The sequence below is a fragment of the Semicossyphus pulcher genome, unplaced genomic scaffold (genome assembly GCF_022749685.1).
Source record: "Semicossyphus pulcher isolate SPU_LCO1_2020_fin unplaced genomic scaffold, fSemPul1.0.p SCAF_12, whole genome shotgun sequence".
Taxonomy (NCBI): Eukaryota; Metazoa; Chordata; class Actinopteri; order Labriformes; family Labridae; genus Semicossyphus; species Semicossyphus pulcher.
The window spans coordinates 31,019,307-31,040,969 of NW_027211626.1; the positions used below are offsets into that span (position 1 = coordinate 31,019,307).

General features: G+C 39.1%; 1 protein-coding gene across 3 annotated transcripts; it reads right to left on the reverse strand.

Moving 5' to 3' along the window:
* Positions 1-238: 238 nt before the first annotated feature.
* Positions 239-19,842, reverse strand: mypn (myopalladin). Of its 3 annotated transcripts, XM_069658790.1 has the most exons (21): positions 19,767-19,842; positions 17,533-18,612; positions 14,252-14,427; positions 12,845-12,896; positions 12,326-12,746; positions 12,163-12,237; positions 11,936-12,077; positions 11,440-11,463; positions 10,912-11,028; positions 10,028-10,787; positions 8,228-9,289; positions 7,997-8,141; positions 6,885-6,962; positions 5,881-6,102; positions 5,639-5,788; positions 5,466-5,545; positions 4,585-4,711; positions 4,288-4,495; positions 4,015-4,180; positions 3,770-3,903; positions 239-3,671 (listed from the first exon to the last, which is right to left on the reverse strand). In XM_069658790.1, exons 2-21 carry the CDS (start codon positions 18,609-18,611, stop codon positions 3,493-3,495), a joined length of 5,397 nt encoding a protein of 1,798 aa, XP_069514891.1. In that variant the 5' UTR covers position 18,612; positions 19,767-19,842; the 3' UTR covers positions 239-3,492. The 3 variants fall into 3 exon arrangements, with proteins under 3 accessions (XP_069514891.1, XP_069514889.1, XP_069514890.1); XM_069658788.1 differs by lacking the exons at positions 6,885-6,962; positions 11,440-11,463; positions 11,936-12,077; ... (4 more) ...; positions 17,533-18,612; positions 19,767-19,842 and having other exon boundaries at positions 10,912-10,991; XM_069658789.1 differs by lacking the exons at positions 10,028-10,787; positions 10,912-11,028; positions 11,440-11,463; ... (5 more) ...; positions 17,533-18,612; positions 19,767-19,842 and adding an exon at positions 9,721-9,767.
* Between the last annotated feature and the right edge of the window lie 1,821 nt (positions 19,843-21,663).

Sequence of the window (21,663 nt, forward strand, 5' to 3'; positions counted from 1 at the left end):
CAAAAAGGCTACCATCTGGTAGCAAAACTTACCGCAGCTGATTGCAAAAAAAACTTTTAAATGGCTACGATTGTGGATATTTTCCATTTAATGTAAAATTAACATTTCCACAAATTCTGTAAAATCAATAAAAACCTGCTAAGGACTAAACTAAGTATTTTCTATGACAGAATATGGAAAAATAATGGAATAAATTTTTCGTACATTTTTTAGTTGTTAGCAAATAATAGATACTCAATCACAAATGTTACCAAAACGGCATAAATGCACCAGTTTTATTGTATCTAATAAGTTCATAATACTGTGTCAAAGAAAGGATTCAAAATTCAACATATTGCTTATGCAAACATACAGTATTTTCCATTTATATAATGGTTCAGTAATAGTTTTTTCTTTATGAATTAATATTTCACAAATTGAAATGTTTGCTCCTTCTAAAATGTTCATTTTTTGTTTGTACATGCTAGTTAACTACTGACTATATTAATCTGTTGTATGATAATATATAATAAATATATATATTATAATAGAATATGATAAATATAATAAATCTAAATGTATCACAGCCTAATATCTTATTTATTTATATATAATAGAAATCTAATGTTTCAGCTTGGCTATCAATCCACTAGGTAAAAAAAAAAAAAAGCCACAAAGGGGTCTCTTTCACTTCTCATGTTACTGGTCTATATGTCATTATTACCATAATCTGAGATTAGCCTGAGGTAACAGAAGTGAAAGTTTGGCCTGTAACTTCAGGGATTTTAGCAGCACATCAGGGGATTATAGCTCTCTAACAGTGAGGGCCAAGATGGCATACAGATTACTGCACAACCAGTGAAATATGACATATTTCTGAAAAATTGTAACGTTAGTCTGATAGGCTGTTAATATCTGTGTGATGGTCTGAAGCACAGTATGTGGGATGCATTATAGTTCCTTATGTACCTTGGACCACATGAGAAATAAATAATTGATCTGTGTAGTGGTCCAAGGAAATGAGGCTGACAGAATCATTTGTCTGTCTGTCCTTTCAACTGCCAACATTGAATATTGTAATTCCAGAGGATGGATCTCAATCAAAAACACTGTTAACTGGTTGCACTTTGTTTCATATTAAAATGGTGTTCATATAAGAAAACAATGCATATAATTTGATAGATTTCTTGTAAACCCCTGAACCACAAGTAGTAAGTACTCTGAATATTTGTTTTACTCCAATACAATAACTGTCAGGTGTAGATGTGTAGGTGTAGATACTGCGCAGATACAGTTCTGTTTTACAAGAATTTTACATACAAAATAATAAGCTGGAAAAATTAAATAAAATACCCCAAAACATTTAACTTAGTTTAAATTAGTTCAAGCTTGACCAGCTACAATATGAAAATACTGTTTAAACAATAATGCATCAATATTATTGCAGTATACAGTATATACTCTATATACAATAAAAGCTAGTTTGCATAACTTATTTCTGATACGTTATTACATTGTATGTCATGCTTTAGTGGACTATAACCTAAGTAAAAGGTAAGTGCAAGACTTTTACTTGTAATGGAGTCCTTTTTCACCATGGTATTGTTACTTGACTAAAATAAAGGTATCAAATATTTCTTCCACTACTTCTTCATTTACTGATGTCATGTTGCTCACCAAACTGTGTATTGACAAACTTGCTTGGTTGTAGAGGCAGGTTATGAATGATTAATCACAGTCAGAGGCCTACAATAATGCCTCTCTGGTATTGGGTCATGGACACAAGCTGATGCTGTCTGGTCATTTTGGGGTGGACTGGTTAGCTGTGCAATTAGGCATATAATCCCATCTACCAGTTGGTTCATTGATTACAGACTGATGTAGTATGCCAGCTGCTACTTCTCTTGTCTGATGGCCTTGTCTCAGACTTGGCCCAGCCCGTCAATGTCATCAACCCATTTTTTACACCCTTTCACATGATTGGCTTGTTGGAGCACCAATGGCGGAGTCATTTTCTCTGTAAAAAGCCATATGTTACAACTGAAAAGTGACTCTTCTGCTTTGAGAGAAACATGTCACCTCGTAAATCCAGCTCCTCTAATTGAGAAATGGAGATTAAAGCACAAAGCGTATGTTTTACTACAGGAGAAAGTGAAAAGATCCCCTTTGCATGTGTTGTCTGCCTTGATCAATCTTCTTATTATTATTACAGGATTACTTTAAATGAGCAGTGTGAATAAGCTTATACTTCATGTAATACATCATGCATACAAAAACACATAACTTTGTTAATACTGTTGGTCTCTAATGTGTGGACTTTAATTGCTGTTGTTGAAACAAGCAAGGAGTAATGGTTTCTTTAAACATTCATGCTATTATTGTGTTGTACTATAATAAAGTTAAGTACGCTTGAAATTTTTAAACTTCATTTAAAATATCATGGCACTTGGATTACTTACAAAAAGAAAACTAAACAAAAAAATACTATTCAAAGCCAACTGATTTTTTTTACTATAACACATACACCACCCAGTAAACAAGTAGGCCTGGCAGCTGGTCAAATGAGGCATAGACTAAAATAAGGTCACGTTAGATGAACGTAATTTTATGCCTGTTTGAACTCTCTTCCCCCCCAATTGGACTGATTAGCAATGCTTAATTGGCTTCTGAGCTTTCCTGTTTGTCTTGAATGTAGCTTCAGAATAAGCTAATAGGGCTCTGATTGGAGTATAGTTGAAACAAGCTCTCAATTATGATAGCAAAAATTTGATTTTGATTTTGACCCACATTAATATGATAAGTAGCAGATTAAACTACCAAACAACCTTTAATATGTTCTACATAGAATTTTGAAAAAAGGGAGGAAACTTTAATATATGAATACTTTTCATATCAAGCATGGGCTAAAAACTGTATCAGCTGCAAACTAGCACTGAAAACAAAACAAAATTCTAACTGTTTGTGTTTCAGCTTTTACCATGAATGAGACAATCCTAACAGCATATTATTATTATTATGACAATGAGCAGACACAGTGTGTTTGTTAGGTATTATTGGAACATGATAGGCATTTGCCATGCATGCACATAAAAAACGTTGTGCCAAATGTGACTAATGTCTATAAATTATTTGGTTAAATGTAGACAGAATCTCACATTGCTAAAGCCATTAAATTAAATGTCTATTAAAAACTTAACTTTTAGCAAAACCTGTCAAAATACACTATTTAACTCTAAAGACTTTTTTAATGTCTTTTTCTGTATGTGAAACACTCGTCATATTACTTGAGTAAATAGGAATGGTGGCAAACCTACTTTTAGTGCCAATAGCTCTAACACAATAATTCTAACTATCCTGGTGAATCAATTTACATGCACACACAAATAACATGACAATCTACTTAGATTATCAAAAAAAACAAAAAGGTTAAAAAAGTAGGGAGCTGAAGCTAAGCAGACCAAAGGGAGGTCACAAAACGTGCTAGAAGTCCTTTGAAAGTCACAAATCTGGAGCTCAAAGCTCCTCACTCTCCAGAGTGGCCTCAGGAGGAGAGCTGGAGAAGAGGATAGGGCTAGTCTCTGACGTTGGGAGAGCTGACTTGATGTTAAGCCCCTGGCCCTTCAAAGTTGCATAGCGACTGCCTGTGCGTGGAGACTTCTTAATGGGTGCAGCAATGCTCTGATGCCACTGTGCTGAAGGTGCAGCAGGTAGCTTGTGTTACCACTAGGGTAAAAAATGAAGCAAACTTCATAATAAAGCTGATAGTTCCACTGCTATACAGCATACTTACCATAGATATCAAGCCTGCAGGTGCAGGACACAATTCCAGCCTCGTTTTTTGCTGACACTGTGTACCAGCCAGCATCGTCTTTTGTTGTTGGCTGGATAAGGAGACACACATATCCTGTTGCATCCTCGGTCATGCTGAAATAGTAGATAATGGAGAATTCAATCCAATTCGAACAGAGTTTTTTAAACTAAGGTGTGGAATATAGACCTAAACACTTCTAGGAGAGGCTTTGAACTCCTACTTACCTGATTCTGTCCTTGGTTTTAGAAATGGTGTCATTGTCTTTCTTCCAGAAGATAACTGGAGGGGGCATACCCACCACCCGACACTCAAACCTTACTGGAGTTCCATCTGGAATACCCATGTTCTGCAGCTTCTCCACAAAATGGGGAGGGTGCTTCATCTCTTTCTCTTAAGGGGAAATTACATTAATGGCTCACACAAGGCATAGGTCATCAAAAGCAATTCATTACTTTTTATCATCAAGAGCAAAGTCATTGATTGTATCTCGACCTTACCCACTACTTTCAGTTCTAGACTAAAGGAGCTTTGTCCTGCTTTGTTGCTTGCAATGCAGGTGTATGTCCCTGTGTCGTTCTGCGTAAGAGGATCAATGACCAGAGAATGGATGCCATTTTCCTGCACCAACATCTTGTGGTAAAGGTCTGGATAGATTGGTCTCCCATTGACCAACCACATCAGCTCTGGGTTGGGTAGGCCACTGACCTAGAAGACAAGAAGGTTTGAAAGCTAGGTGAGGCAAAAACTTCATATTTTACGAATTGTATCAATGCCAGGGTCTACTGAATACTGACCTTACAGTCTAGTCTACACAGTCTTCCCTCATGAGCCAGCATGTCACCGGGGGCCTGGAGGAAGTGAGGTTGAAAAAAGCGCGCCTGTGTTGGCTCACCTTCAACTTCCTGTATGCGGACTCGCACCCTTAAATATGTGAGGTGAGCAGAGCATGTTAAGGGGCACAAACTGCACTTACATTAATACATGTGGATGGTTTATGTTATTGCGAATGTTGTAGTATTGGTAGATGAACTTGATCCCATAATATCATTATTATCAAGGAGGGATATCATAATTGTCTGTTTCCCTATGATGCAGAAGGCATCTGGTAATCACACAGCACACTTCTTGTTCACACAGACTGCCTGAGCAGTGCATGTCAGTTGTGGAACTTCTTGAACTTTATATGCATGCATGTTGATTGGTTAGAGCAGCCACACTGCTCACGTGAGCAGCACTGCTTAGGCACACCTCATTCCCTGCTGTAGAGTCAAAAATCTAGAGAATAGGAGGCTCGCCTATTTTACGGTTCACTACAAAAATAGAATTTGAAAATGATCTGTGGATAGTCATATTGACATAATACCAGCAATAACACACCTTTCAATATAGTTTCAATGTCTGTATATATATTTGTACAATATGTCAGAACTGAAAAAAATTCCAACTCAGAACTGCCTCAATCATTTCAGATTTAAGTGTAAGCTTGATGGCTATTATCAAAGGCAAATTCCAATGTGAAGAGATGGGGCTGGCAGCAGCAGCAGCAGCTCCTCGTCAGCACCATGGATAAATTGAGCCTGTACGAACAACGTGACGGTAGCCGCAACAGTTCAGCAACAGGTAGCTGCCACGTGCTGCTGAAGTGTGCTGTGTGAAGTAACGATGACCAACTCACCTCTGAGAGTGAATAGGTGTCATTCGGTTTCTGGTAGGTCCGGTTTGGACTATCAAATGACCTGAGCAGCTGATTCGTCCCTGATGGTCATTTAATATGAAAAGCAAGTCAAATTTTGCAGCTGGAGTGAGGGTTTTGAAAGCATGAACAGAAAGCTGAGAGTGAAGTACTACCTGTGGATTAGCTGCCATGATAGTGTAGTTGCCATCATCATCATTGGTTGTGGACTGTATATGTAAAGCACAGTTCCCATCCCCTTCTCTAATCTTCTTGTAATGGATGTTCTTCCTCAAGATCTGTATGCCATCCTTGAACCAGTAAACCTGATAAGAAACGCAGAAGTGAAGGGTAAACGTGAGGGATGAAGATGTAAGCTTCTGCTGTCATTTGGTAAGTACAGTTGTTGACCTCTCACCTTTGGAACAGGGATTCCCACTACTTTACATGAGAAAGTGACAGGCACCCCTTCCATGGCTCTAAAGTTCTTTAGTTTCTTATCAAATATAGGTGCGATGCATTTCCCTGTAGGGACATCATCATGCTCTACTTCATCATCGGACTCTTCCACCGGTGTTCGCTCCAAGCGGAACTCAATCTCGCTCATTAGTCGCTGCTCAAAACTGGAGACTCTGTACTCCTGGAAGAAAAAAACAACACATAAGAATAATAATGCCCAATGTAAATTTTGTCGCATGTTTTTGTGCCTACACCACATTTCCCTGAAAACTTCTGACTACAAAAATGTACATACAATATATTGTACTTGAAAGCTTAACATGATGAGATATGCAACAAATGCTCTTGTAGAGCTAATTCAAATCTCAAAACAAAAGACACAGATTGTGACTTTACATGACTAAATGATGAAGATCATGCAGTGGCCTCAGTCTGACTGTATCTCTCCTGTGTTCATCAACCAAACAAAATAAAGTTGAAGGTAAACCAGAGAAAAGATGAAGATGAACCGTCAAGGGGAGCTGCAGAACATATTTTGTAGAAATTTAAACACTGATTGATTAGAAGCTCTCTATAGTTTTAATTCATGGGCTGGCAAAAAGATAAAATTATTAGGAATTATAGAAGAGTGTGAAAATTAGAACATTTTTGGGTTGAATTTGTTTTGTATTTTTCCAGAAAAGTGTTGCAAAGACGGACTATCTCAAGTTGGCCTTCTGGGAAACTCTGAAATGCAAACAGGAGGAAGATGCTGCAAGCTTCAGTGAGAAAAATGTATAATAATTAAAGTGAAAACCGGAGAATAATGCTCTACACAACAGTAGAGTTTAAAAATGTAATTAGCTTCATGAATTTTAACCTCAAAACATGTATCCAAAGTTTATAAGTAATCTCAGTCTGAAACATGTTAATAACTCATAGAGCCTTGAGCAAAGCAGTGATGGGACAGACAAGTCCTTGTACCTCATCAAAGTTAATGACAGTAGCAGGAATGTTTGGTCCGAGGGGTCTGCTCCCTGTTTTCCCCTCATTACTCAGGTTCTATGAGAGGATAGGATGGATGATAAACACTTCCTCAGAGCCACATATTGTACATACAAACACATACTAATGGTAAAACACACAAGCTACCGTTACACGCATGCACATGTTGTCACAGTACATGGACAAGCAATGATAAATAACCATGCATAACTGGGGAAGGAATGATGGCAGATTTTCTGCAGAATTTCAGGTTGAGTTTCAAGGTGATTTTAAGTTTCTTCATGATTTTACATTTTATGCGGCACTGTCATTGATAAATATAAGGTAAATGTCTTTTAAAGTTTAAAAAAAAAAAATACACTCCAGGAATTGGTTTGTTGGTAGAACTGACCCAGCTTTTTGGCTTAAATATTGGGAAAATAATTGTTTATGCAGGTAGTTGTTTTGAGTTATTGTATTCTATTACATACCTCCAGTTCAAGCAGTCAAAAAAGGAGAAATAAATCAGATATGTGGCGCTGGAGACTACCTAGGCTATGTTTACACTGCAAGCTTTGGTATTTTATTCGATTTATTTCTCTGATTCAATTTTCTGTTTGACGAATTTCAGATTCCAGGGGGTACTGGTCATGATACTGAACTGACCCATATGCGCAAAACAACAACACAAAAAACGTCACACGAAGCAAATTGTCATATGGAAGTTAACATAGGCCACTGAAGTCAGCATTTACTGTTTCATCTATAAGTTAAGGTGCAGTAGAAGCCAGACAATTTGTGATCAGTCATGACGTGAATAGCTTTACAGAAACAGATTTATTCAAAATATTAGGATATCAAGGGTTATTATCTACATATACATCTGTCTACAGAATTGTAACAATTGTCCATCTAGAATCTGAAAGTCACATAAAAACCTGTATGACTAATGTCACATTGCATGTATCTGATGTAGGAACATGTTAGTGTTAGTATAGTGGCTCAGATAAGAATCAAAAAGTTGAAATTTAGTGTGAATTGTGCTTTCACACTGTTATTAAAAAACACTTTTTTGGACAATTTTGCCTGCAGTCTGAAAGTAGCCTCAATACCTGTTGATGTGCAAAATGTGGAGTATCATCTCTGAAGTTTTGAAAGCTTTGAAGCTTTTTCTCTATGTGGTGGAGAAGAATTTCTTTGCTTTCACAAATGTCTTCAGTTGACGAGAGGCGCATTTTGGGTACCTTTTTTTGAAGCCTGAAAAGACAGAGAGGAAAACTGTATTAGATAATTCCACAGTTAAACAATCTCGTGAGCATTTTGATCCATCAGATAGGGCATACCCTAAAGGAGCTCCCCTGGGCAAGCCCATAGAGTTGGTGGGCTGACTTGGGGTAAGGGACGGCAAGACGGAGCTCAGGAACGCCACAGGGTTTTGAATGGGGCTGGGGGTGGAGCTGCTAGAGGCAGGAGAGGAGGCCTTGGGAGGCAACTGGGCTGGTACATTAAACATGCTGTTCAGAAAAGTTACTGGCACCGGCGGGGGTGAAGACATGAGAGATGGAGGGCTGGTGGGAGACTTGAGCACCCTCGTTGGGAAGGTCCCTGGTGATGGGGAGATTGGCGGGATAGTAGGGGAGCTGGTTGAAGAGGAGTTAAGCTCAGTAGCCAGCTCCTGGAGCAGAGACAATGGTGATTCATCTGGGGAAGGAATCCTGACTGGAGAGAAGGTCTGAGCAGCTATAAACTCTTTAGGCCTTGCGTAGTTGAATGTGTGAGAGGTGTTAGTTAGGTTAATGAGGGAGGCATGTGTGCTTCTCAGTAGAGGAGTGGGAGATGTGATATGCTGTAAATATGATGTTGAATCTGTAGAGACTGTACTAAGTTTTGGTGCAGGAGGAGAGAAACATGGGGGTGTTGAAGTAATTGCAAGAGCTGCAGGGGAGAGGTTGAGATGGGAGGCATGGATGGTGTTCACCTGGGTTACAGAAGCTATACTGAGAGGAGGAGCTGCTTTAAGCTGTGGGGCAGGTAAAGGGGAGGTAATTTGTGACTTTGGCTGCAGAACTGAGGTTGGGGAGCTAAAAGGAGAAGATGGAGAAATGGTGTTTTTTAGTGTAGGGTCAGAACTCAGAAATGGAGCAGAGAGAGCAATGGTCAGTGGAGGTGCAGAGTTGGGCTTCTGCTGTGGCGGCGTAGTGGTGTTCAGGTTGGGCTGGAAAGGTGGCAGATGGGGTTCATGTTGCATTCTTGGTGACCACAGCAGACCTTCATCGTAGCTTTGGACCACAGGCTGGATGTGGGATGGGGGTTGGGTTTGAATATGAGCTTGGATGTGATGTTCAGTCACCTGCTGCTGCTCCATGAGGACTTGGTTGTGCAGATGCTGAAGTTGGGCTGGGTCCCTGTTCATCATGAAAAAATAGGAAGGAAAATGAAATAAAATATACTTTACATGGTGAAAATGAGAGCAGCTTAGTTCACTGCTGTCATAAAGTCTACTCAGTAAACCCCAGCAGGAATGAGCCAAAGTCAGCATGAAAAATACTTTGCCCTTTTATGGGCTACTAACAAGTAGCCTACAAACAAAACACTGTTCATGCTGCAGGCACTCTGAGCTCTCATTCAACACTTTTCCTTTAATTCATCATATAATTACTTCAAATGTCATTCAGACTCAACAGTACAGGATAATTTGTTATATTTAGCTCTGTGTTTTAAGCATATGCTGCAATTTATAAAACAGACAAACAGGTAATCAACATACATGATTTCATTTACAGCATTAGTATTAGAAGAAATTGTGGATAAACAAAGTGCAAAGAAGTACACTTACAGATAGAAAATGCCATCCTCTGTTTTAGAAAGATAAAAGGTCCACATCTGAAGTCTGTTTGAATTGCAACTGATTACAGCAGCTAGTTGAGCCTGCTCAGTAGGACCCTCCCACCTCTCAGCCCATCTAGTTTACTTTGAGGCAGCACAAACTAAGGACATGATTTTGAAAGTAATCTACAAATTTTCCTTGCATCACACTATTGCAGCCCATTCTGACAGACTTTATTTAGTCCTAGAGTTTCAGTACAGTTGTGACATTTCTGAGACTCATATACTTGTACTTGTTTTTTATTTGCTCTACTTACAGTTTTGGTTTAGCCAGCACCGGTGGTGGTTCTTTGCTGACTGACATCTGAGAGGTGTCTTCATCAGACTGATTGGATAAATCACTTTGTTCCTCCTCAGGCAGTTTGAAGTGCACACGCAGACCAACTCTTGAGCTGGAGCGGGAGCCTTTGTGGTTCGTTGGGGCGCCAGTCTTTAGGCAAGAATTAGGAGGGGGATCGGGGAGTGGCACCACAATGTTGTTGCCGTTTTGATGGTTTGTGGTTCCCCTAATTTTGAGGCTTGTGTCAGGAGATGTCACTGAAAGTCTGGAAACTTCCTGCTCAGCTGAAGTCCCAACTGCACATGGAGAAGTGGAGGGTTTTTGGTATGTGAGCACCTGTCCAATGTTCTCTGACCCTGGACATGCTTCACTGCATCCGCGAGGGCCCTGGTGAAACAAGAAAGGATCTAAATTCTTGGTGCTGGTGCTGGGTGAGTTGAGGCAAGAGCTGCCGCTCAGGCTAGCGGCTTCTAGACTGGTGCGGAGAGGGTCTTGAAGCAACATGCTGGAACTGTCGGGGTCCACAGAGAGGGTGCTGGTGTTTAAGGGCTCCAGACATAAAGTGTTAGAATTGAAGGGGTCTAGTAAAATGTTTCTTGAGTGGAACTTGCTGTTTATCATGTTAACATCTGGGTGAAGGTTTGCAGTGGGACCCGAAGTGAAAGATTCTTGGATTTGACTAGGCTTCACTGTTAAACTGCTGGTAGGCCTTACATGGTTGCTGTTGCTGGCATTAGCTGATGAGAATCAGAGGGATGGATGTCATTCATTCATTTCAATGCACTTTTATAAAGACAATGATAGCTGTTGATTTGTGTGTGTGTGTGTGTGTGTGTGTGTGTGTGTGTGTGAAAACGTTACCTTTGACTTTTAGTGGAGCAGTGCTTGACATGGTTCCATACTTGTTGCTTGCTGTACAAGTGAAAATTCCCGAATCTTCAGGAAAGACTTCAGCAATGACCAGAGTGCATATTTCCTCTAGAAGTAATGGTGTGAAAAAGGAGATACTCAAGTATTGAAGTTGGTTTACCATGACTGCATCATATTCATTTCTCAACTCGAGGGAGCCTTAATGCACGTAGGACAGATACATGACTTTTCTTTTCAAATGCCCACCACTGAGATTAGCTTGAGCCACTGAGGCTGAGAGTCTATCTGCAGCTAAGGCAGATTGAAGTGATCTGCAATGGTAGTGTGACACAGGATGAGAGACTACCTTATATGGTCCTGAGTTAGTTAAAAGCAGCACTGGCTTATACACAGAAGAACTGCATAGGCCTTAGCTAAGCAAAGTAATATGTGCACAACAAAGCATCATGTACAGACAGGCAGCTGCTTTGGTCTAGTCAACACTTGTGTTTTCGACTAAGGATGAAATGAAATATGTACCTGATTCCACTTGAGATCTGGGCTCTGAAACAGAAATAACACCAAAATCATTATGAAAGTGCAATACACTTCTCTGCTGAAGCTGTAGTTTAAGAACAATTAGCATTATTAGTCTTATTTGCTGAAACACCCCTTAACATTAAAATATTTACAATAATATCAATAATCACAGATTTTGGGGTTAATAAAAATTTGGATAAGAACTGATATGAATATGATTTTGTATAGATAATGGACTTTGTTTTTATATTCTATGGGCATTGTAAGTAATTTCTTCCATAAAACAATTTAACATAAAGACAATTTTGAAGACAAGACTTGGTGCACAGTAGAATCATTATATTTTTTCTTTCTTGTTTGTACACCAAGGTTCTTATGAAACAATTAACAGTTAGATTACAAAAATATTTTAGACTTAAATAGACCTATCAATTTATTTAAGACCTACTTAAGTCTCTTATGGTTGCATGGACGGTGGGGCAGCAGCAGAGCTTACTTTTCCTTAGGATCCGAAAATCAGGAGAGTCCTCTAAGATTTTTCCTTCTCTGTACCAGTCCACTTGAGGTGATGGCACCCCTTTCACACGGCACTCTAGCACCACCAGCTGGCCCTCTGACGCAAGGAGTTCCTGCAGGCTCTGTTTGGGAAAAACATGCTTTTTGTCACATCAATCAATACATAATAGATAGTAGCATTAAACATCCTTTCAAAAGTGACTCTACCTTTGTAAATACAGGGGCAGCCATGATATTTTGCCCGTTTAACCCTTGTATATAGTTGTGGTTGGAGGCTTGACTCTAAAGATAAAAAGACCCACAGGGGACGTGTTGATGAAAACAAACAAAATAATCATCGTGGACAATTACAGTGAAGCAGCTTTTCTACCTCAGGTTGGGGTGTTTGTGTTTGAGCTGACAAGATAGGCAGCACAGACGGAACCACTGAGTTCAAATGCAATGGCGGCGGTGGGGATATGACTGAGACAGATGTTGAAACCTCCTGTTCTTCTGAAAGTTCTGTATCACCTGGTGACAAAATAGGAAACACATGCACAGGTAACACTGCTGTCTCCTGAGAAAAGTGTGCTTTGGATGCCGCAGTTGTTTTAGAGAGCTCTGGGACTAGAAGTATGGTGGCTGTTGTCTGGTCTGGAAGAGGAGGTTCTGGGATTATTTGGTTAATTGGTGAAGAGGAGAGCTGCTCAGATGGTTTCTCAGAGGCTGATGCTGGATGGGCTGATGGAAAGTCTTCTTTTTCTGCAGAGAGAGTTGGGCTTGATGATGGAGGTAAACATTTCCTCTGCATCCTTTGGAAAATCACATGAAGAAAAAAAGTAATGGTCTTAAGAGTTTCAATAAGGTGATTAAAGGTCCACATAAATTATACAATAGGCTTAAAACTCACTGGTCTACATGTCCAAAGTTCCGTTCCCCCTCAGAATCTGACGATGAGGCACCTGTGGGTTTAAACAACAAGCACACACACTCTTTTTAACTTAAAATGTACTATATTAGATTTTGAACATAAAAATAGCTGAAAACATCTATTTGCTATGTAAAGATATTGGAGTAAGAGCATCCTGAGCAGAGAAGGAAATCACACTCCCTCTGTGTGTTATGGTAGCCTACCCTTGTTCTGCAGCTCTATTTACAATATGTAGGTGCGTGACCAGATTTTGGTACGGGAACTATGGTTCCGACTGTAGTACGTTTGTTGTCCGAGTAGTTTGACCAATCATGTATCTGCAGGCTTTGGTGTATGCAGGAAAAACAGTCCATGCTCTCTATACGGACTGTTAAAATATTTACAATAATATCAATAATCACAGCTTTTGGGGTTAATAAAATTTTTTATAAGAACTGATATGAATCTGATTTTTTAAAGATAATGGACTTGTTTTTATATTCTGTGTGCACTGTAAGTAATTTCTTACATAAAAACATTAACATATAAACACAATTTTGAAGACAAGGCTAATGACTTACAGTAGAATAATTAGTTTTTCTTTCTTGTCTGCACACCAGTGTTCTTATGAAACAAACTGTGAGATTGTAAAAATATTTTAGAATTAAATTGACCTATTCATTTATTTAAGACGGACGTGCTCTCCATACGGACTGTTAAAATATTTACAATAATGTCACAGCAGGCAGAATGCGATCAGCCGTAAGGTCATCCCAACTCCCATAAGCGGTTATCTGACAATGATTTAGCTTTTTTATCATTCTCTATAAACAGACATCTGCATGCAAGTTCAGCTAAAAAATCCATTCTAGATCAAAAATCTAAACTTGCATTAGAGGTCATCGATTCAACCTCCATTCAATGAACAAGCTTTTTAAAAATTGTTTTCTTCTCCTGAGGTTAGACCTGACAAAGCTTGCATTTTATTTTTACTTTACAAATCTGCATCGTGATGTTGTTATTTGTGTACTGTAAACGCACGGAAAAGTCTCGGCTGTAAGTCCTTATCACTAACCGCCGGCTTCAACGAAATGCCAGAAAGTTTGCTGTCACTCTCAGAGGCTGTATCACCGGACAATAGCTGATGGATGCAGAGATTGTGAAAACATTGGCTGTCCCCATGTAATTTAAGAGACTGAGTGGCATCTCACATTCCACTCACATTCTTCAAAGCGCTATGTTTAGTTGTAGTTGAATGTTTTCTATAGATATTTATTCATTTATTCATTTTTATATATGTACTGTTTGGGGTGTTTTTTTCTATCAATTTGGAATGATGCATGTTTTTTATCCTCGAACTCTGAAAGTAAAAATTAGCTTTTTTGTTAATGGAGCCATAAGAAATACCTTCCACATAGATCTCAGCTGAAGTTGAATCAGTGCCATAGAAATTAGACGCGAAGCAAGCATAGCGTCCAGTATCTTCCTCAAATGCTTCGGCGATGATCATGGAGTGCAGATTACCCTTGGTAGTGATCTGAATGTCAGGGCTGTTCTCCAGCTCCTTGCCCTCACAAAACCACCTGTAGTTAGACACGTACAGAAAACTGCTCAGTACAACATAGCACCATAAGTTTTTCCAGTGCTATTATTCTATGAAATAATACTTTCAATAAAAATGTTATTATGAAAAGCATAAGGTTGAAAATGCAAATGTTTTTTAGAAAGTCACCTTTGTGGAGTAATGTTTTTTTTTTTAATGATATCCTGCTTTGTCCGTCTATGTATTCACATTCATGTCACACGTTTGCACATGTGCATGGTTGAAGGTAGTCACTTTTTTCAGTTTCAAAGACTGTAGAGTGTCTTTTAATGCATCAAAAAGATATTGGAAGCATCGTACATCTGTAAATGGTAAATGGTAAATGGACTGTACTTATATAGCGCTTTTCTAGTCTTCTGACCACTCAAAGCTACTTTTACACTACATGTCACATTCACCCATTTACACACTGATGGCAAAGGCCTAAGTACCAATCTCCTATCAGATATTTGCCCATTCATACCCGATGGCTATGCCACTTGGAGCAATTTGGGGTTCAGTGTCTTACCCAAGGACACTTGGATCGAACCCCCGACCTTCCGATTGAGACAACCGCCTCTACCACTGAGCCAAAGCCACCCCATCATTTCTGTAACTGAGTTTCTATTTCAGCCTCTTTCCTTTCATTTTAGAAATGCAAGAACTAAGAGTATCCTATGACTATAGAATCACACTGAGCTTTATTGTAACTTTTAAATTGCATTTTCATTTACAATGTTTTGCATTTTCACCCTGACCATAGGCAGGCACAAAATAAGCACCAGCAAAATGCTGGTGAAATAGTGGCTAGTAATTGCTTCACTTACAGGCCAAAAAACAAAAGTAATGTATTGAGTGTCTGGTTAAATCTGGACATTTAGTAACAATTTGGTCTGTGCACCTAAAGTGACGTTTTCACCCTATTTTTTTTCTTTTAATTGGTGATAAATCAAAGGAAAAACAGCCTTATGTTTTTTATGTGTTGTAAGGCAACCACAGCTTTACTCCTATAGAACAGTAATAAAACCTGTCAAATTCTAACAAAGTGATGGACAACATTCCAACACATTCCCTCATTCAATTTGGTTCTACTGGGTTCTAAGATTTGGTAACTGTTAATCTTATTCATATGGTTTTAATAGTCATTCAAACCTTTAAGTGGCAATATATGTCCTGCATTTGCTGTTTTGGTCCGCTCATTTTCAGGTTCTTTTCATTTTATTTGTCACCTCTCTGTAACTTATCTTGAGTTGTTTTCTGTCAATTATCCACTGCTATTTACTTTAGTTATATTACTGTGATGTGACTTATTATTATTTCAGCAGGATATTTGAAGACTCCTATATCCTTGCTTCTTTTAACATCCTGACACTTTTTCAATTAGGCTAGTACAATGTGATGTCTTTCCTTACTGTTGGCTTTTGGCTTGGTGCCATTTAGTAGAGTTACGTAGGCCAAGAGGAAAACGTTTTGATAAGCAAGCCCAATCCCTTTCCCTGTATAACAAGAAGCAGCACCAGCGTGCCATGCCAGATTACAGGCTTTCTCAATATACTGTTGACTTTATAAGGATGAGGAGCAAAAAAGAATAGATTCATAGGCATTTAGACGGCAGACTAAAGCCAATTTTCAGAAATGTAATCTTTATCTGTATAATGTCAAATTTTTATAGAAAGGGCAAAATTCAAATTAAAGTACTTAATAAATAGCAAGAAAACTTGCCAACCTTGCAAATATTACTCACCTGGCATAAGTCCTATTCAGCTATTTCTAGTACATTTGGCAAAATGACTTATTACTCAGGGTAAAACTATAATAGTGAACTTATAACATCCCCTGTCCTGACCAGCAACATGTGCAGCAGCTTCTACATCAATTATTGTGAGCAAATGAGGCCTTTATGCTATATAAAAGGCCAGCCAATAAAAAACAGGAATGAGGTGATAATTTACTCTGGCAACATGTCATCATACAATCATAAATAAGACATGAACCTACACAGGGCCCCTTCCAAAAAAAACACTATTCCTCAGGTTTATCTAAAATATGGCAATATGGTATAACCCTAACCCTAACCAATGTAGATTTGAGAATCTACACTGAAGATTGATAACAGATAAGTGGACATAAAACATGCAAAGTGGCTGGAATGGGCTGTCAGTGTTCTGCCTTAAGCAAGCTATGCCAGTACTAATGAGAAGGGGTCTAAATTGAAAGCATGTGTAGTAGAGGAATTGGCTGGTATGTGACACCCAGCTTGCTTCACCTGTTATTATTGTTTTTCCTGTGGACCAGAGAGGAGATTCATGGGAGCACTGACTGGCTGATCCAGTCACATACACACAATGCTATACCCTGACATACCAGAGAAAGTACAGTACTGCAAACTGATGGGATATATGAACCGTACAAAGTGATTTTGACTCCTTTAAGTCTAGTTGCACACACATTAGCTGAAGAGTGAAGGGGAAACATTTTTACTTGAAAATACTGAAGCATCACTGAAAAGTTTTTAAAGACACAAAAAACAAACCATATAAAGACATCCACTAAGCAACAACTGTACCAATCAACTTACCTTACTCTTCAGGCTTATGTCAAAACTTCCATAGTAACGGTAACTTTCATAATCAGACGTTACAGCTTGCAGTGCCAGTCAAGTCTAAAAATGCAGTTGGAATTTCCCTGTCCCAAGTATATGTTGTGTATTTATGTGTCTCAACAATGTTCAGGACTAAAAAATATATTCCCCCTATAGTCTGACAGCACAACCTTACAAACTTACTAGCTCAGTAAATTCATCAGTGACTCTGGTAGGCAAACATCATTTTCAAAAACTAATACTGCAATTTCTTCTTATATAAAAGCAGATGGCTATCTTGGGCTTATTCCAAAATCTTGGTAGCAGACAGTCCTACTGTATCCTGAAGCCAAACAAAAAACTAATTCAGGTCGACTCAAGTTAATAATCTGATTGCCCAAGATCCAAGAAGATGCCTAAAAGGGATTTACAATCTTCACAGCTTATGACACCCTCTACCTTAGACCCATGGTTTGAATAAGGAAATAGTCCCACAATGTTAAGAAAAAAACTTGTTTGCCTTACCGGACTTCAGGCACAGGTAGTCCTATTACAATGCAGTCTAATTGGACCTTGCTGCCTTCTTGAACCTCTCTGCTTTTCAGTTTCTGAATGAAATGAGGAGGCTCACACAATGGCTCTGCTGGATATGGATTATCTGTCAAGGCAAAGTTGTCAGCCTCCACCTCCTGGGAGAAAGTGTCATACTCGTACTTTTCAATAATCCTGCAGTCTTGAAATTCCCCATGCACAATTTCAGAGTCCAGCTGGACCGTTGGTTGATGGCTTACAAGAGGGCTGGGTCTCTCTTTCTCTACCTCCATGGGCATGACAGTGCGCTCCCTGTTGTCGTGGATGAGGGGGAAAACTGTCTCATCATTTTGGCTTCTGCTCTGATTCTTACTCCTGTGGGTTTTGTACGCTCTTGGTCGTACCCGTTTGGAGCTGTTTGCCTTGAAGAGAGACGAGAGCTCCTCTATGAAGTCTGCAGCCTTGTTGAGGAACTCCTTCTTGGATTGGGTCTCCACATATGGGGCGTTCCTCACTGGCCTGTTAAAGTCGTTGAACCCTTCACTGGAGTCTCTGCTGTTCCTGATTATGTTTTCCTGCCGTGTAGATGCTTTGAGCACCTTTCTGTCTGATGTGAATTTTTTGTGTGTTAATGGCAGTTCTTTACATTCAGAAGCTGGCTGGGTGAAGGGCACAGTGGCAGGAGCAGCAACAGGAGCAGGAGAGGGGTTAGCCAATGGAACAGATGGGGGTTCACAGGAAGAATCCAAGAATTGGGAGATATTTGAGGAGGTTAATGGTGTCCCAGATGCTTTGTTCTCTACCCTACTGTCATGAAGCCCATGACCAATAGCCTGACAGGCCAGGTTCACGCTTTTATCGAGCTCCTCTTGGCTGAGGAAGGCTGAGAGGTCTGGGAATTGGGGATCATTGTGACCCACAGAGTCCTCAGCCTTGCCTTTAAGTGACCCATAGATCTGAAGGTGTGAGGATGAAGCATCTGATCGATTCATCTCACTGTGGCGCTGCTGGGCTCTTGCCTCTGCCAGATAGCTCTCTCTTAAGAGCTGAGACAGTGATGGTGGCTCTTGCATGCTGTTGAAATAACCACAAAGTATTTAGTTACATTAAACTCTCAAATCTTTTTTGTGTTCAAAAATAGACAAAAAATATAAGATTTAAGATTGTTGTTCAAATGTTAAGTAAACAAGCAAGAGGTCTGTTTCTTACTGTTTTCTTTACAGATCTGACAGATTGATTGCTACTGGTTGCTTTAATAAAAATGTTGGTACACGACTTACAGTAAAAATAATTAATCTAACAGAGATCAGAGATCTAACAAAGATCTTGATTTGATCCCTTACATGTTAATCTAATTTATACAGTAGCCTACATATGGACCATTAGATACAGCTAATGCTACCACATTAATAGAACCCAAGACATCTCGACAAAGACGGAACATGAATACAGACTGTATTTAAATGCGGGAGGTATGTGGTAAAAATAGCTTTTTATTTCAGACGAACCTTCCCTTACCCCCCACAGGGTATCCAGTTCATGCACTGAGACTAGATCTGACTGGATCCACATAGTCCATCTCAGACAAACACACTGCATGTAGGCTACGTATATATGTTAAGTCTTTGCATAACTTTTGATCAAGACATTAGATAGGATACACATATGCTACTGACACTCAGATCAGCGCAATTTCGAGACGCAGCAATGCCCTTCCAACAGACCTGAAGCTGCAGCTGTTGTGTACATTAATCCTTTTCAAACAGGCTCCGAGCCCACCAAGTCATATCTAATAATAGGTAGGGGTCAGTTTACATGAAGAAATCAACAAAAAAGCAGCCCCCCTTATGCCGTGTGCCCTTGTTTTTGTAAGCATTTTATCAGCTATAACAACCATTAATTTAATAAACAACTATCCGAGAGATAGGCCTACAAAGAAGAGCCCACACAGATTAACGTGCCCCAAATTAAACACAGTAGGCTACCAGAGATTTAGACAGGTTATGAAAAAGAAATTAAACATTAAAAAAGAAATAGACCATAGCCTGTCTGTTGCTTAATGTCAGATATTTTCTGTCGCTATTCGCACCATAGCAAGCTAATGCCAACAGGTAGTCCGGGACACAGTGAATAACAATTAAATTAGGAAGTGTTGTGTATTACCTTTAAAATAAACCTAGCATGTCTCTCTAAATGACTGGTAAATCAAACCCTAAATCAAAGTGCACCTGTGCTTGAAGAGGGAGATTCCGATCCTGTGGTTACTGCCAGCTGAGGAAATGTTGGTCGCAGGCAGCTGCCCAGCACAGTTTTGTCGAGTTAACCTTGGAGTTTACGGGAAAATATGGAGCCGGGTAGCTAGGGTAATCTGTCACCAGAACAAGTAGTAACATTTGTGAGTGCAGGAGTTGCAGGTTATTTTGGGGAGGCCTGGCCCATGTGGCTGGGTGGTGTCCCTGCTCATTGGCCAGGGTGGACATGCTGAAAAGGGATTACTCCTAGTGGTCTATCAAAGTCGTCCATCCCACAGAATTAGAAAGATAGGTTTCACAACGGAATGAATACACAACGTTTCTGAACTATTCAAGGTTGGGGTTAGAACAGCTTTTAACTAGTCACAACTCACAATTTAAGAATAGTTTAAGCAAATATCAGCCATTTTTAATAAAGGCAGTCAGCCAGATATCTCCTTGGTCATATTTGCGTTGTGTATATACATTAATCATAGTAATAAATATATCCCTATCAGACATACATTCTCATTTGACATTATATTTATAGTTCCAAATATTACCTAGTGATAAAAACAGCCCGCTTTGAAGAGATACTGGGTATAATAAGGTTAGTTAATAGGTAATAAAACCATTATAAGTCTGTATAAGATGCTTATTAACATTGTGTGTTAATAAGACTATATAAGTGTTAATAGTGTCAAAATCCTGTTTATTGTTAGATTATAAGTGCTTATAGATATTTATAAGCACTTATAAGAGACTTGTAAACAATTTATAGACAGCTTAGAAGCGTTAATAAAAGCCTTTTAAGTTTCTTATAAATGTTTATAATAGCATTACAAATGTATTAATTGAGTCTTAATTACCTATTATGCCATTGTTAAGCCTTTACTAAGCTTTACAGTTGCTTAATCAAGATTATTAAATATGTTATTATTCAGTAATTAGCAATCAGCTTTTTAACAGTTAATTATGCTTTTTTGCTAAAGCAAGAACAGTGCCTTATTAAGGTAAATAAATACTTTAATATGCACTTTTTAACAGTCTGTAGGTGTGTTCCTCCAACACAGTGTTAGTTAGTGTCTTGTTACAACAACAACATATGTCCTAGTTACATCAACAACAACAACAGGTAATACATACTTATGGTTACAATGCCAATAATAGTGGTAGACTAGGGTGAAGATTAGCTAAATAAATAAATAAATAAATTAGCGAGAGAAGCAGAGTAATGATAAAGGCTGAGGTAATCGTAATTGTAACAGTTGAAGTCAACAGGTCTACTATTAGCATTAGCAGCAACAATAATGATACTATGGGGAAGGCTGATGTTAGTAATTGTTGCAGTCGAGCAGGTCCACAGCAGCAGGTGGTCTGCAGCAACAATCCCCAGGAACCTTCAAGACAAGGGAGCACAAGAACTCCCGGGAAGATATGTGGTTAGTAATGTTAATGGGACCAGAAGATACAGAGTTAATGAGCTGCATTAATATGACAGAGAGAGAGAGAGAGAGAGAGAGAGAGAGAGAGAGAGAGAGAAACACACATAGAGAGAGAGAGAGAGAGAAGCTTGGTGTGTCAGATCCCCCGGCAGTCTAAACCTATAGCAGCATAACTATGGGCTAGTCCAAGCCTGAGCCAGCCCTAACTATAAGCTTTATCAAAGAGGAAAGTTTTAAGTCTACTCTTAAAAGAAGAGAGGGTGTCTGCCTCCCGGACCTTGACTGGTAGATTGTTCCAGAGGAGGGGGGCCTGGTAATTGAAGGCTCTACCTCCAACACTACTCTTAGACACTTTAGGTACCACAAGCCGGCCTGCATCCTGGGAGCGCAATGTTCTAGAGGGGTAATATGGCACTATGAGCTCTTTAAGATATGATGGTGCCTGACCA